This window comes from Melozone crissalis, unplaced genomic scaffold, assembly GCF_028551555.1.
Source record: "Melozone crissalis strain CALT ecotype California unplaced genomic scaffold, PUWL_Pcris_2 ptg000110l_1, whole genome shotgun sequence".
Lineage (NCBI taxonomy): Eukaryota > Metazoa > Chordata > Aves > Passeriformes > Passerellidae > Melozone > Melozone crissalis.
Window position 1 is genome coordinate 1,157,139 of NW_026535887.1, and position 15,149 is coordinate 1,172,287.

General features: G+C 44.6%; 1 protein-coding gene across 1 annotated transcript in view; it reads left to right on the forward strand.

The window, feature by feature from the left end:
• The window catches only part of PRKCQ (protein kinase C theta), a 38,225-nt gene that overhangs the window by 13,393 nt on the left and 9,683 nt on the right, over positions 1-15,149 (forward strand). The window contains exons 11-13 of the mRNA XM_054292410.1: positions 288-463; positions 3,875-4,048; positions 15,016-15,107. Coding sequence (XP_054148385.1) covers positions 288-463; positions 3,875-4,048; positions 15,016-15,107 — 442 coding nt within the window. The remainder of the gene's footprint in view (positions 1-287; positions 464-3,874; positions 4,049-15,015; positions 15,108-15,149) is intronic.

Genomic DNA, 15,149 nt, shown 5'->3' on the forward strand with positions numbered 1-15,149 from the left:
AAATTAAGGATTTGGTGCTATAAAACAGAAAGACAGATGAAGGAGTTTGTAAAGTGGTTTGTAAATTTTAAAAAAAGCTACTGAAGAAGATGCAGCTTCCACTGGAGTAAAGTTTCCTCTGGAGAGAAAGCAGTGTGGGAGCAGAGCCAATCTACTCAGAGATGGCCACCACACTTCCATTTGTCTAAAATACCCTTTTAAACCTCTAAGCAGAATACCTGTGAGTGTTCTGGGGATTTTCTGCTCCTGTTCAGGGGTTTATTTGGGTGCTTTGATGTGTGTTGCAGAGCCACAAGGCATCTCCTGGGAGACTCCAGTGGAGGGCACAGTGAAAGGAGAATCCCTCATAGAGTCAGACTTGGGAGAGCAGTCCCAGGAGCAGCAGGAGCACCAAGTGCAGCTAAAACTGACCATTGAAGATTTTGTCCTGCACAAGATGCTGGGGAAAGGCAGTTTTGGCAAGGTAAGAACTGGGACTGGGACACCACTGTGGGCATTTGCATGTTGCTTTGTGTGGCACTAAATAAATCTGGTTTGAAGGGACACTTAGGGAAAAACATGGAATGGAATCATTTGGTTGGAATGAATGGAATCATTTAGGTGGGAAAAGACCTCCAAGGTTTTTCCATCCAACTGCTAACCCAGCACTGCCAAGTCCACCATTAACTGTGTCCCCAGGTGCCACATCCACATGTTTTTTGAGCACTCACAGGGATGGTGACTCCACCACTTCCTTGGGCAGCCCCTTTAATGCCTGACCACTCTTCCAGTGAAGAAATTTTTTGTAATATCCCATCTCGACCTCCCCTGGAACAACTTGAGGCCATTTCCTCTTGTCCTGTCCCTGTTCCCTGGAGCAGAGCCTGACTCCCCCCGTCTGTCCTCTCCTGTCAGCAGTTGTGCACAAGGTCCCCCCTGAGCCTCCTTTTCTCCAGGCTGAGCCCCTTCCCAGCTCCTTCTGGTGTTTCAGCCCCTTCCCCAGCTCCATTCCCTTCTCTTGACACGCTCCAGCCCCTCAGTGCCGTCCCTGTAGTGATGGACCCAAAGCTGAATACAGGATTTGAGGTGTGGCCTCACCAGTGCCCAGTACAGGTCACTGCCCTGGTCCTGCTGCCACACAATGGCTGATAAATCTCCAAATCTTCAAAGAGTCCTTGCTCTGGCATGGCTGAATCCTGAACTCCCTCTTCTCCTCACCTTGTCCTTCTCCCTGTCCCATTAGCTGCTCTCTCATGACAGGACAGGGATGCCCCAGGCAGGGTTTCAATTTCCCCTTTTGTTCAGGTTGATGGATCCAGGATGTCGCAGACATCTTTTTGTGAAAATCCTTTCTTAGGATTTTTCCTGCAGAAGCTGAGAAGTTTCAGCAACAAAATGTAAACAATGATTATCTGCTGCTGTAGAATGCAACAAGTCCATCTGTGATTGGCCCATCTTAGATGTTTATAATTAATGGCCAATCAAGGACCGAGCTATCTCAGACAGAGTCCGAGAGAGCTGCCTTTTGTTATCATTCATTCTTTTCTATTCTTAGCTTAGCTAGCTTCTGAAGAAACCTTTCCTTCTATTTCTTTTTAGTGTAGTTATAATGTTATATATATATCATAAAATAATAAATCAGCCTTCTGAACACAGAGTCGACATTCTCATCCCTTCCCTCACCCAAGAACCCCTGTGAACACTGTCACACCAGGATATCCCCAGAGAGCTGGTGGGAGAGGGCTCTGTGCTCTCCCTCCTCACAGGGAGGTGGAAGCATGAGCTGAGGAGCTGGGTGTGGATCAGCTCTGCTCTCAGAGCAGCAGGTCCCAGCTGGGAGCAGTAAATGCTCTTTCCAGCTCTGATCCGTGCTGCAGCCCAAAGCAAATTTTGCAGCAGCCAAGGATTTGTGCTTTTGAAACAAGAACCACCTGTTTTCAGTGGATTCTTTAATCCTGGTGAATTGTGGATTGTTCTTCCCCATTGCAGGGGACTCGGGTTACTCAGTGCCAGCACAGAGCTGAGAGAAGCAATTTCAGAGGGATCCCCATTGTGTTTTCACAGCCAATAAGGAGAAGGAATATGGATCACATTGCCCACATCCCACTTCTTTCCAAGGGGGAAACTGTGCCTTGACAAAGGGCTGCTTTTTGTCTGCTAAATGATCTGGAGCAATTGCGGCAGCCAGTTCCTCCCCTGGTGAAATATTTCCTGTGTTGGCCTTTCATACTAGAAAGTAACAGAATCATAGAATGGTTTGGGCTGAAAGGGGCCTTAAAGACCATCTATTTCCAGCTCAATGCACAGGGAAATTTTCCACTAGAAAGTGTTGTGTCCACTTGTCATGTCCACAGTTTGCATGGGAGCCAGAGCTGAAGCATTTCACAGCTAAACCAGAGTACCCCAAACCAATATTCCAGACTAACCTGCAATCAAGAATATGAATATAATGGAAACATTTTTATTGGAAGGAAAAGATCTCTGGAGGTCTTCTTATCTAAACCATTCTTCAAAAGAGATCTCATGAGAGGTGAGAGGTGTTCATCTCTTCAAGTCCTGAGTGCCTCCATTGAAGCACATTCTGTACCTTGTTTTAGCCCTCATGCTGACATGGACTCTGCAGGCTTCTGCATCTCTCTGAAGTGCACATCTCTCTGTGGGTGTGGAGAGGATGGGCCATTTTGTGCCTTTCTTCAACAAAAGCTCACCCACGAGTTTCCTGTGCTGGTGTCATCCTGGTGCCCTCATTTGCTTGGAGAGAGATTCACTTCCCCGTAGAGGGGACAGGGTGTCACATCTCAGTGCCTGTGTGATCCTGGGGGGCTGAGGGGCAGATCCATGAGGAGATCTCCCACCACCCCCTCTGGATGTGCTCTGGCATTGCCTCCCTGCTCCTTGGGAGCCACAGCACAGGTCACACAGGCAGCACATTCATTCCCCAGCTCCCCCAGGAGAGCAGTGCCCAGCACAAACATGAGGGTAAAAAGGGAGCCTGCAGCATCAGCACTGTGAGCATTTCTGGTCATTCAGTGCAGAGACAGAGGGAGGCTCTACTCTCTGTCTGGTGCTACAAAGTGAAATGCAGCAGTAGCCAAAAGGGTAAATAAAACTTTTGTCAGGGCTAAAACGTGTCTGAGCTTACTCAGTAAATAGTGTCTGGCAGAGAACTTCAAAGACCTCTTTGAAGAGGTCTTTAAATAAATCTTACACATTTATTCAGTCTATAGAAACAGGGTCAGCAGGCTGTTAGGGTGAAGATCAGGACTGTCACTGCCTTCCAGGAGAGACTTCTTCTCTCTGTGGTCTCTAGAAACCCTTCTCTGCTGCTCTGGGTTTCATTTTCCCTGCCTATAAAAATAGACGGAGGTTGTAACTCCTCTGGGAGGTGTTTTCCCATTCTCAGAGAAGAACTCCTGCAAAAGCATGGGCGACCCAGCCTGTGTGTTCAGACCTGAAAACTGAGAGGAAGGAGAGAAAGATATCTGATATAAAACCAGTCCAGCTACTGGTGGACATCATTTTCCACCTGCTGAAGAGCTGGTGCAGGGTATTTGCATTTCAAATGCTGACACAGCAATATTCTGTGTTTTATTATTTGAAGTCAGAAAACAGGAAATGTATCTGAGGAGCATTTGCATGAGGATGGTTTCTGTTATCAGAGGTGTTTGGCTCTCTGGCATGTCCTTTCCATCCAGGCATTCACATCCTTCTCCAGGGCTCAACTTCATAAAACTATTCTGGGTTTGGGGAGCAAACTCAAAGTCCCTAATGGCAGAATGGGGCCTTAAGCATCAAGGTTTTTAAGGTGTGAATTCCCAGAAGCTCAGCTCCCACCCTCACATGGCTGTTCTGAGAGAAGACAATCCCTCTTTCTGAGCATCTGTTTCCATTCCAGGTGTTCCTGGCTGAGCTGAAGAGCACAGACCAGTATTTTGCTGTGAAAGCCCTGAAGAAGGACGTGGTGCTGATGGATGATGATGTTGAGTGCACGATGGTGGAGAAGAGAGTCCTCTCCTTGGCTTGGGAGCACCCATTCCTCACTCATGTCTTCTGCACGTTCCAGACCAAGGTGAGACAAGCATCTGCCACCTTCTTCCACAGGCTGAGAATGCTTTACTGAAATACAGGTGTTTGGTGAAGGGCTTCAGCCTGCTGGGGTCCACCTGGGACATGAAGTGGTGCTCAGGGGAGGGATCTTCAGATTAAGCCCTCAGAAAATAGCGCCAGAAATTTAATCTACTTTCCCCACATCAGTCTGGGGATGGGATGGTGTATTTGAGGATTATGGCATCCAAGAGTCTTTGAGGTAAAATCTGCTGTTAAAATCTGCATCTGGTACCCTGGGCCAAGGATGTGCCAAGGCCACAGCCAGGGTAAGGATGACACTGACTCCTCATGGAGTTATCTGAACCTCTTGGACCATGGAGCATTGTTCTGCAGCTAGCCTGGATCAAAGCCAACTCAAGAAACCCTGGTTTTGCAGGATAAACATGCTGTCATTCACTTCTTTGCCCCCAGTTGCTGTTAAATGGCAGCAGACACTGATGGTTCTGCAGAGCTCCTGAAATATCACTTGTGACTGCAAACCAAACCTGAAGGGATACTTGTGACTCCAAACTAAAACTGAAGTGATATTTAAGTAATACACTTATTTCCATGATCCTACATGCCAACACTGCTCAGCTTCCCAGAGCCACAACCAATAGCCTTAACACCAAGGCACACACAAGGCATAGAAAGAAACCATGGAAGTTTGAGGGTTTGTGCAACCTACTCAAACCATTCCTGAGAGGTGATTGATATCTCTTAGCTCAATTTCAGAGCAGCAGTGTCTCATGGCTGCTTGCTCAGGGGTTTGTTTGGATGCCCCCAGTCCCTGCTCAGCCCCAGGGTTTGGTGGCACAAGGCCTTGCTCAGTGTAAGGTTAGGACCTGACCAGTGGGAGGTTCTTCGGCAGGGTCAGGAGAAACAAATACAACCTCTGTGGCACATCCCAGTCATCTGTGGATGTGGCACCTCTTTAAAGACAGGTTAAATTTATAACAGAGAACATCTGGGAACTGCTGTAGGTGATGTGGCATTGAGCCCAGGCATTCATGTTTAACCCCTTTGGGACTGACAGTGGGGATAATGTGTGCTGGGAATGAATCCTTTTAACTCCCTACTTGAGGAGGGCTGGTTTTCAGAGGAAAATATAAATGCCACAACTCCAAAAGCAAAGAAGATGAAGATTTAATTGAAGAGATAAAAAATTGACAGCAGTCACAGCTCTATGAGGGAGATTTTACTCGAGGGATTGCTGCCTGTATCTCCAGAGGGATGCTGACTGAAGCCAGCAGCAGAACCATGCTGTCTGTGCGCCAGCCTGGTCTGGGAGCTGGAGGTTGTGATGGTGTTCATAAAAGTCTTAGGATGAGGGAAGAGATGATAATGTTTCAGAAGGCTGATTTATTATTTTATTATATATATTATATTAAAACTATACTAAAAGAATAGTTATATACTATATATATATATATATATTATATATATACTAGTATATTTATATACTATATACTATATACTATATACTAGTACTATATATATTAAATATATTATATATATTATTTATATACACTACTATATACTTTTATGCTAGTATATATATATATACTATATATATACACATTAGTATAAAACTATACCAAAAGAATAGTAATATACTAGAACTATACTGAAAGAATATATTATATTAAAACTATACTAAAAAACTCCGTGTTTCAGAAGGCTGATTTAATATTTTGTGATATATATTATATTAAAACTATACTAAAAGAACAGAAGAAAAGATTTCATCAGAAGGCTAGCTAAGAATAGAAAAAGAATGATGACAAAGGCTTGTGACTGACCAAGAAAGTCCGGACCACTGGGCTGTGATTGGCCATTAATTAGAAACAACCACATGAGACCAATCCCAGATGCACCTGTTGCATTCCACAGCAGCAGATAATCATTGTTTACATTTTGTTCCTGAGGCCTCCCAGCTTCTCAGGAGGTAAAATCCTAAGGAAAGGATTTTTCATAAAACATTTCTGTGACAGTAGGTCAGGGTCAGGATGGTGCAGCAGGGACAGTGTGCAGTTCTGGATTCAGGCAGCGCAGGCATGCAAGTGTCCCCTTCCCTCATGAGACCACAGCAAAAAGAGGGGAGGCCAAATGGAGTCGTGTCAGGATCCAGGTGGGATTTACTGACTGTTTAAGGGGAAAAACTGAAGGATGGAAAAGCAATGAGTGCCTGAAAGATTCATGGGTGCCAGGCTCAAAAAGCCAGATGGTTTTTTTTCAGCGCTTCAGGGCAGCAGCACAGAATTGCCCTCCTGTCATGGACAAAGAATTCTCATCCAATCTCATCCCAAGCCATCCCTGCCTCTTTAAATCTGTGTGATCTCCCCATCTTGGCTCCACAGAGAGAGAGGAGCTGGGGTGGGGCTGCCCAGGCCGAAGCTGCTCTGGGCTCTGGTTGATTTTCTCCCCTGTATTTTCTCCCCTGACCTTTGCAAGCCAGCAGGGATCACTCAGGGCAGGAAAGTCACCCAGAGCTGGGAGCTGTGACAACCTTGGATGGTCCTCCAGGGCTCAAAGCACTGTGGCTGTCAGAATGTCTTTTATGGCAATAATTTTAGGATCATGGAGTAGTTTGGGTTGGAAGGGACCTTTAAAATCACCTATTCCCATCCCACTGCCATGGGCAGAAGCCACAGCACCTCTGTGTAGAGTCCCTCTATGGATTTTAATATTGAAAATATGACATTTTTTTGTTTCTTGGAGTTTCACTGGATAGATAAGTAGTTTCAAACAGAAACACATGTGCCAATGCCTTTCTGAATTCCTCATGCTTTGGCTTCCTGAGCTGCTCCAGGTGCTGTGTCTCTGCAAAGGACAGCAAAAACAGGAATATTCCTGCACCAAAGCAAGGACCTCAATAGTCCACATGTTTCCAGAGGGGGGAAATTTCCTTTAATCTGTTGGCAGCTCTCTGAGCTCTGGGATGAGTTTCTTCCTCACCTCCAGCCAGGTAATGAGTGACTGCTCAATTATATAAATCTGGATGGTTCTTCAGACAGGTTTTTGGAGTCTGTATAATCAGTGCTTTCAAAACTCAGAATACTTTTCTTGTTTTATTGCATGAGAATAAATACAAGCCCACAGTGTTTGGGTTTTTTTTTTTTATTGTCCAATCTCTTTTTGAATTTTTCTGTTTTATTTTACCGCAGTCATCTTTGTATCCAGATATTCAGCTGGCATAATTACATACTCTGAATTTTAACAATAAGCTCAAAGAGCTATTCTGCTGTTCTGCTGTATTAGATTTAAAGAGATGCTGTTATGTTAAAGAGGAGGAAAAATATGTTTATAATTCTGTGAAATCCCAAATTCAGTAATGCCAAAAGAGTGACTAGGCATCCCAGAGCTTATGTTTTATTCTTTTTTGCATTTCACTGATCTTCTGCCATAAAAATAGGCTTCCCCTTTTTGAAAGTCACTTTTATTTCTGTTTCTTTACCTCATTGACCAAGTTTTATTAACACCCTTTACCTAAATGCAAATTAAATCTTGAGGCATTTTGACTTGCAGCACAAAATAGCATCAGAGAAGATTATCTCAACCCAAAAGAGAAGTAATGGTTACTACAATTTAAAAGAAAATATTACAGAAATGTTTATTTTCTGCTTTAGTGTTGTATTACATGTTTTTTTCTGGTGGTGAGCATTTTTCTCATCCTCTGTTGCCCTTGTGTGCTTAATACTGACTGAAAAATCTCTTAACACTGGCAAGAAGGAGAAAAGAATTGTAAAAGAAGTGTGGCCGTAGTTTGAAAATTCTTTGTTTTCCATGGGTATTTTCAGATTTCTCAGTAAAATATCTCTTCAGAGATTACTTAAATTCCTGAAATTATTTTTTTTTTCCAAGCATGATTTCAGTTTTCTTCTCTCCGACTGGCTCTTGAGGGGCAGGGCTGATTTCTTTGCCCTGAATCAGAGCATGGGGTTGGCACGGGGGCATTTTAGACCCTTTGGATGCTCAGCTCCTCTGCCTGGTGGCGCCAGGGACCTCCTGAACATCCCCAGCTCCATCCTCCTGCTTTTTCTTGGAAATATCTGTCCATCCTTGTAGCATTCTGAGTACTTTGTGCTCGGAAAAAAATCTGATTCAAGGCCAAGTTTGAAGCAGCTGATGGGAAATTTTAGGAAAGCTCTGAGGATTTTGCCTCTTGCAACCAACAGGCAGGAAAGCTGGCAAGGTCTTGTTGGATCCTGGCCAAAATTTCAACGTGGTTTAGCAGAAATAGCAACGCCTCAGCAGAGCTTTGGGATTTCTACAAGGTTGTGCCAGAGGAGGTGTGAGCAGCTGTAATTAAAACATCAAACATGTGAAGTTTTTGTAAGACACTTCTAGGTGATGTCAGCCCATGTGGTGTGAACTGGGGGAAGGAATTGGCCAGGAAAAGAGGAGGATAGCTCAGAAGTGGGGGTTTTTTAAGTAAAAGATGATTGCCATATTCAATACACATATTGTCATTGTCTCCCCATCGTCCAGCCTGAGGAAAATCAGCCCAAAATGCATTCAGCTTTGCCTGAGATTTCTAAAAATCTGCAGTCTAGCTGCACTTTATCCTGAAAAAAAAAATTACTTCCTAAAATATAAACATTTTTTTTTTTCTGTTTTTCAACTGCTAAAATATTTACTTTTCATGGATTTGGCTAGTTTTTGTTTCGTTTGTGGTCTGGTGATTTTATTTTTTTTTTAAATCCACAAAACTTCAGACAAATCTTTCTCTAGCCTTGAGAAAATCAGTCTCTCTCCAAGATTCTGCTGGACACTGATAGGGAGAACCATTTCCTCTTGCAAGACCTGAGCTGATGGTGCCTCAGTTTATCAGTGAGTGATGGGCTCTGTCTGCTCTGAGTGTGAGGAAAGGTCTTGGGATCTCAGAGCTCAAGTGGAAGCCAAGTCTGCACCTTCCTCTCTGCAAATGTGTTTTATTTATGTGTATAAATATATATTTATATGTATAAACATATTCCTGTGCTTTGTACCAAGCAGATGGGCACACCATGCTGAGCATCCCAAATGAGCAGCTCAACATGCAGCCAGGAATGCTGAGTGCAAGGATTAGAGCAAGGAATAAACACTGAGAGAAGAGGCTGGATTGGATTATTGGGCAGCTGTAAGAAATGCTGCCATCTCCAGAAGATTGGCTGACATTACACAAGAGGGTGGGGAAAAGTATTTAAACCAAAAAACAGAATTAAAGTTTGGATTGCTCTGGTGCAAATTCCAGTGGAGGTGAAGGAGTAACCCTATGTTAACTGTTCCTTGTGACAGTGCACACACTGAAGACTGCATTTCCCTCTTTCCCACTGGATGGGATGCTCTGATGGGATTGCAGCACTCAGTGATGTGGTGGAAAAGGCTGGAGAGGCTTTTGGCTGCCAACTGTCCCATGAAATAAAACAGATCCAAGGTGTGAATCAGCACCCAGACTGTGCTGAGCTGCATGAAAAGGTGAGACCAGAGCCAGCTGCAGGAACTGCATCATGTCCAGCCTTTCCCTTATCTAGGGACAGCCTAGTTCAATGGGAATGCAGCAGGATTGATCTAGAGCCCTCACCACATGGAGACATTTGTTAGGGTAACTGATCTAAACACAGGTAAATCCACACTGTCCTGCAGCATTAATTATTCTGACATCCATCCTCCTGGAATCCCTGGGAAGAAGAATTTTTGCTCCTCGGCAAATGGTGTTAAATTGTGTATTTGTATGTATGCAAGAGCTTTCAAAATGCAAAGAAAACAAAAATCTGAAAATCTCTGCAGAAAAGTGCTCTGGAGGGCTTCCAGCTGGTTAAAGGACTTTAAGAGCCTATTAAAGTATGTACCTTCAAAAGATCCATTTAAATGCTGCCTGCTTTATACTCATTGTTTATAAAGTTGAAAGCATCTCTGATAGTGCCTATTCATTCTCCCAGCAGTGCAGCAGAGCAGGTTGGTTTAACCCCATCCCTGCCATGTCCTGGAGAGGGAGCAGGTGGCTCTGTGGGGAGGAGCTCAGCACAGGCACTGGGGGATTGAAAGGGCAGGGAAGTGAGTTCCTGCAGCAATCCAGGCTTTCAGCACTGGCAGGACCGGAGAGCAGTGTTATTTTGTGAACAGGAGCTGTGTTATGCTGTGCAGGACACTGCTGCCATGTCTGTGTGTTGTACAACCTCATGTTGTAGGGCTCTGTCTGCTGCAGGAGCAGCACTTCACCCTCCTACAGAAGGGTTTGTCCATTCCCAGTGCTGCAATGGAGAAAGCCCCTGGGAGATGGTCTAGAAGTAGAGAATGGCTGATTGTCTTGGTTTGGAAAGACAGGAGTCTGCTAAGGAAGGCAGAAGCCTCCCCTGACTGAAATTGAGAACGTAAACCCTCCCCACCCCTCCAAATTGCTATAATTTTTAATTTAAAGGGCTCTCAGGCAAAAATATGGGAGCAGGAAATAACAGTTCTTTAATAGGAAAGGAAAAATAAAACAATAAAATAAACAATGCAGTACACTAGAACAACCCTGACAGAGTCAGAACCAAACCTGACACCCTGTGGGTCAGGGTGTTGGTGGCAGTCCCATTGGAATTGTGACTGCAGCCCTCCTGCAGTGCCAGGGCTGGTTCTGCTGGAGCAGGGATCCTGTAGAAAGGTGCAGTCTCTTCCTCTGAAGATCCAGTGGGAGAAGAGGCAGCTGCTGTTCCTCTGGGCAATCCCGTGGAGAAGCTGTGCTGGTGTTCCAGAATCTCCAGATTATATCCAGGTAGGAATGCTTGGCTCCTCCCTCTGGGCTCACATCTCACAATGGGATGCTGTAGTTCTTATCAGTCATGCAGTGACATTCAATAGTCTGTTATCAGCAGATGTCCCCTCCCAAGGGAGGAGTGATTGTGAGCACTCAGAGAGAGAGAGATAAGGCAAACTGCCCACTTGACAAAGGTAATCTGTCATACAGATGGCAATAGAATACATCTTGCATTGCAATCTGGAAGACTGATATGTGGATATTTGTTGTCATCTTATTGCAGGGGTTTCGTACTGTCTCCTATCACAAAAGTTCCAAACCTTCTTGGTGTTTCTCATGGACAGCTCCTCCCAGGACTGACTCTTTCTCCTTCACAAAGCCCCCAACTGACTCCAGTTCCCTTCTTACCCAGCCACCTCACTCTTTTATAGCATCTCCTGCTCATTGCTTACAGCTGTGGCCTGTTAAAGTCAGGCCTGTTCCTGATCTTTGATAATTGGCCCAGCTGCAGCTCCTTGGGGGTAAGATTACTTTCTACACTATTTTCTTATATTCTATCCCCCTACAGATATTCTTAAGACAACTGGTGTTAAATACATCAGGAAGTGTTTGGACAATGCTCCCAAGCACATGGTGGGATTCTCAGGGGTGTCCTGTGGCCAAGAGTTAGACTTTGATGATCATTGTTGTTCCATTCCAGCTCAGAATTTCTATGATTTTATAACTACCCTGGTGCAGTCTCCATCTCTGAGTGCAGGAAGGGCCTTTACAATCCTTCTTGAGCTCTGTGATCATAAAAGATGGTCATGAGGTCTGCAATGAGACCAAACTTTTTCTGTTGTGTGAGTCCAGAACCATAACCAGAAGTTTAGCTTGAGCATTTGCTACCCAGGGATGCTCCCACAGGTGGTCAGCACTCTGTCTGTCACCTGCCTGCCGGACAGAGGGACAGGACACTCTTTCCAAGCCTTCTGCAGAGCTGTGTGGGTCTCACATTGAGCAACAACATTCCTGTTGTTTGCTCAACATCCACAGGCAGGAATGCTGAATTTGCAGGCAACTCCAACATGGGAAGAGATGAGAATCTTGACTCCATGTTTCAGAAGGCTGATTTATTATTTTGTGATATATATTAATGTTAAAAGAAAATTATATATTAAAACTATACTAAAAGAATAGAAGAAAGGATTTCATCAGAAAGCTGGAATGGAATGGAATGGAATGGAATGGAATGGTAGTAAAATCTTGTGACTGACCAGAGAGTCTGAGACAGCTGGACTGCAATTGGCTATTAATTAAAAACGACCACATGAGACCAATCACAGATGCACCTGTTGCATTCCACAGCAGCAGATAACCATTGTTTACATTTTGTTTCTGAGGCCTCTCAGCTTCTCAGGAGAAAGGATCCTAGCAAAAGGATTTTTCATAAAAGATGTCTGTGACCCAGGACTGCTGCAGGGGATAAGGGCATGGCGGAGCCTTGAGAATCAGGGAATGGTTTGGGTTAGAAAAGACCTTTAAAGGTCATCTAGTCCAGCTGCCCTGCAGTGAGCAGGGACATTTTCAACCAGATAACCCCCCCCTGCCTGCTCCAAGTGCTGACAGGCTCCAGAGCCTCCCAGGACAGGCAGGAGCCACCAGCCAACTTTCCCAGGACAAGGGGAAGTGAAGTGGAGCCTGTGCGCAAGAACGTCCCCTGCCCCACTCCGACCCTTTGACCTCAGCTCTCTCTTGAATTTTCGGTGGTTTCAAGAATGGGTTTTGCCACTTCCCATATTTAATGTGTTCTGTGGCTCTGCAGATCTCAGACCTAGGAAGCTGACTGCAGCAAGTTGTTGCACTTGGCCTTTCTTGGTTACACCTCACCACTCATAATGACGTAGGGCTGATCTCAACCAGTTCTCCTCCACGAGCTGTTCCAGGAATTTGCACTTCTTAAGAAGCAAGGGGAACTTCCAAACCCCTTCCAAGAGCAGGAAAGTCAGAGTGATCCTGTCTGTCTTTTCAATAGAGTTTTCTATAGCACCTGATATATCATAAACTTCTGTACTAAATATTCCTGAGTAAAGTTTGTATTCTCCAGCTCCATAGCTTAAGGAGCAACAGGGTTTGTATATGAGGATGTAAGTTAATCTGAGGGGTTGCTCCACCTTTTCTTCCCTCAAGGATGCTGCCAGAGTCCCCAGTTTCAAGTCAGAGTCTCTGGGTTCAGTTAAACAGGTACAGCAGATGTTGCTCAATCCATGAACAAGCAGAGCATGACTGTTCATTCTACTGTATAAACGTGGATTTCACATTACAATTAGAGATGTGTGATGAGGTGTAGCCAAAATCAGTGGACTTTACAGGGGAACTGAGGGGTTTTTTTCCTTCCCAGCCCCCTAAAGCTGAGTCTGGCCCATGAGGTTTCTTCAGTCCCAGCAGGACACACGTGGTTGCTGGTGTGTTGTTGGCTAAACCCCATCACCTCCCTGTGCACCTTCCCAAAGAGCATCTGTTCAAGTATTTTCCTGAGCTCACATTGCTTCCAGCATTTATACATTTCTTCACTAAATTTCCCACCTTCCTCTGGCCTTTTTTGCTTGCTGAAACTCATTTATGTGCACAGCCCCCTGCAGGTGCAAGAAACACTGAAATCCTGCACCCATTTGGTTGAGTGATGGAATTTGTATTCTTTCCCCAGGAGGCCAGATCTGGCTTTGAGCTTGTTGGATAACAGGTGGGGTTTCCAGTGAGTCCATTTAAATAAGAGTGCTGTAATTAAGAGGATCTGGCTAAAGAAATTGCACAAATTAGAGCAGACAGCTGTTGTTTGAAAGGAACAAGCACTTTTGTGGTTTTTTAACATAGCCAGCTCTTGGCTTGCTGCCAGAGATACTTACATTAGATCTTATGGATGAAAACCTTCAACTGCTAAAAATATAAGTGAAAATAACTCTATTTACCCCCCAGAAAAAATGTAATGGGCAATAGGCAACACAAGGAAGATATTCATAAACTTTTTGGCACAGCCTAGAGATGACTGACTTCAGGTGTGTACAGAACAGAGAGAGGCTTTTGAGGGGGAAAATACCACATTTCTTTTGTTTTATTCCTGCATTTATGCACAAAAGGTGAGATTCTCAAAACAGAAGTTTAAACTGGGACCATAGCTCGGTGTGCAAATCCTTTTCCTTCAGAAAAAGGTGTCCTTTCAGCTTTGTAGAGACAGTTCAGTGTGGAAGGGATCAATCCAAACCAGCTTCTGCAGGGTTCTGGTGGTGAGTTTTGGCTCTTGCAGCTGTGGGAGGATCAGTGTCATGGACATGAGCAACCTGGTCTAGTGGGAGGTGTTCCTGCCCAGGGCAGGGGGTTGGAACTTTCGGGGTCTTTAAGGTTCCTTCCAGCCCAAACCATGCAGTGATTCCATGATTCTGTATCCAGGATTGGAAAAGAAACTTCAGTGATCAGTTCTGCTCATTATATATAGAGATTCCATAATTTCTGTGTGCCAGGAGAAGAGTTTTTCACTGCCCTGGTCAATGGTTGCATGCAACTGGGGACAAGAGCTTGACTTTTTCCAGGTTTCTTTGATATGCAGGTACTCAGTGGCTAAATATGATTAATTTGAATATTTAATATGAATTAATCATATTTCTAGAATCTAGAAATTAATTACTTTCCCCACCAGCAAGTTACACGGAGCAGCTTTCAGGGTTAAAATCAAGCATGTGCTTGGAACAAATGGCTCTGTCTGGCTGGTGTCTGATGGCTTGAGAGAGTCAGCCCCAGGTGTCTCCACAGAAGCTGTGCAGGGATGGAGGTGACACCAGCTTGAAGTGACTCCTCTGGACGGGTACTGAGCTGGGATGGGGACCAGAGGAGAGCTGGGAGTGATTTTTGCCTTTTCTACTAGAAGCTCATCCATCTGTCCTTCTGCTGTACAGGCACTGTAAAGTCACTGACCCCTTTCTGTGACCCTGGAGCTCTGCTGGTAAAAATCCACGGCCCCAGCAGGTTATGAAGGGGCTTTGCAGTGTTTGCTAATGGTGTTTACAGAAATCAGAGCAGGGAGTGTGAGTATGGGCTTAGGGAACCAAGAGGAGAAATGAGGAATCTAAAAAGAAAAGGCTGCTTTATTTCCAAAACCCTCACAGTAACACTTTCCTTCCTCTTTTTGAGTGCTTTCTGAGCAGTTTGATTTTATTATTTATTATTTATTCTCTCCTTGTCTCCTTCTCTAGGAAAACCTCTTTTTTGTGATGGAATACCTCAATGGAGGAGACCTCATGTTCCACATCCAGAGCTGCCACAAGTTCGACCTCCCCAGAGCAACGTAAGACATTTACCATTGCCTTTGGGCCTGATTTTATTCCCT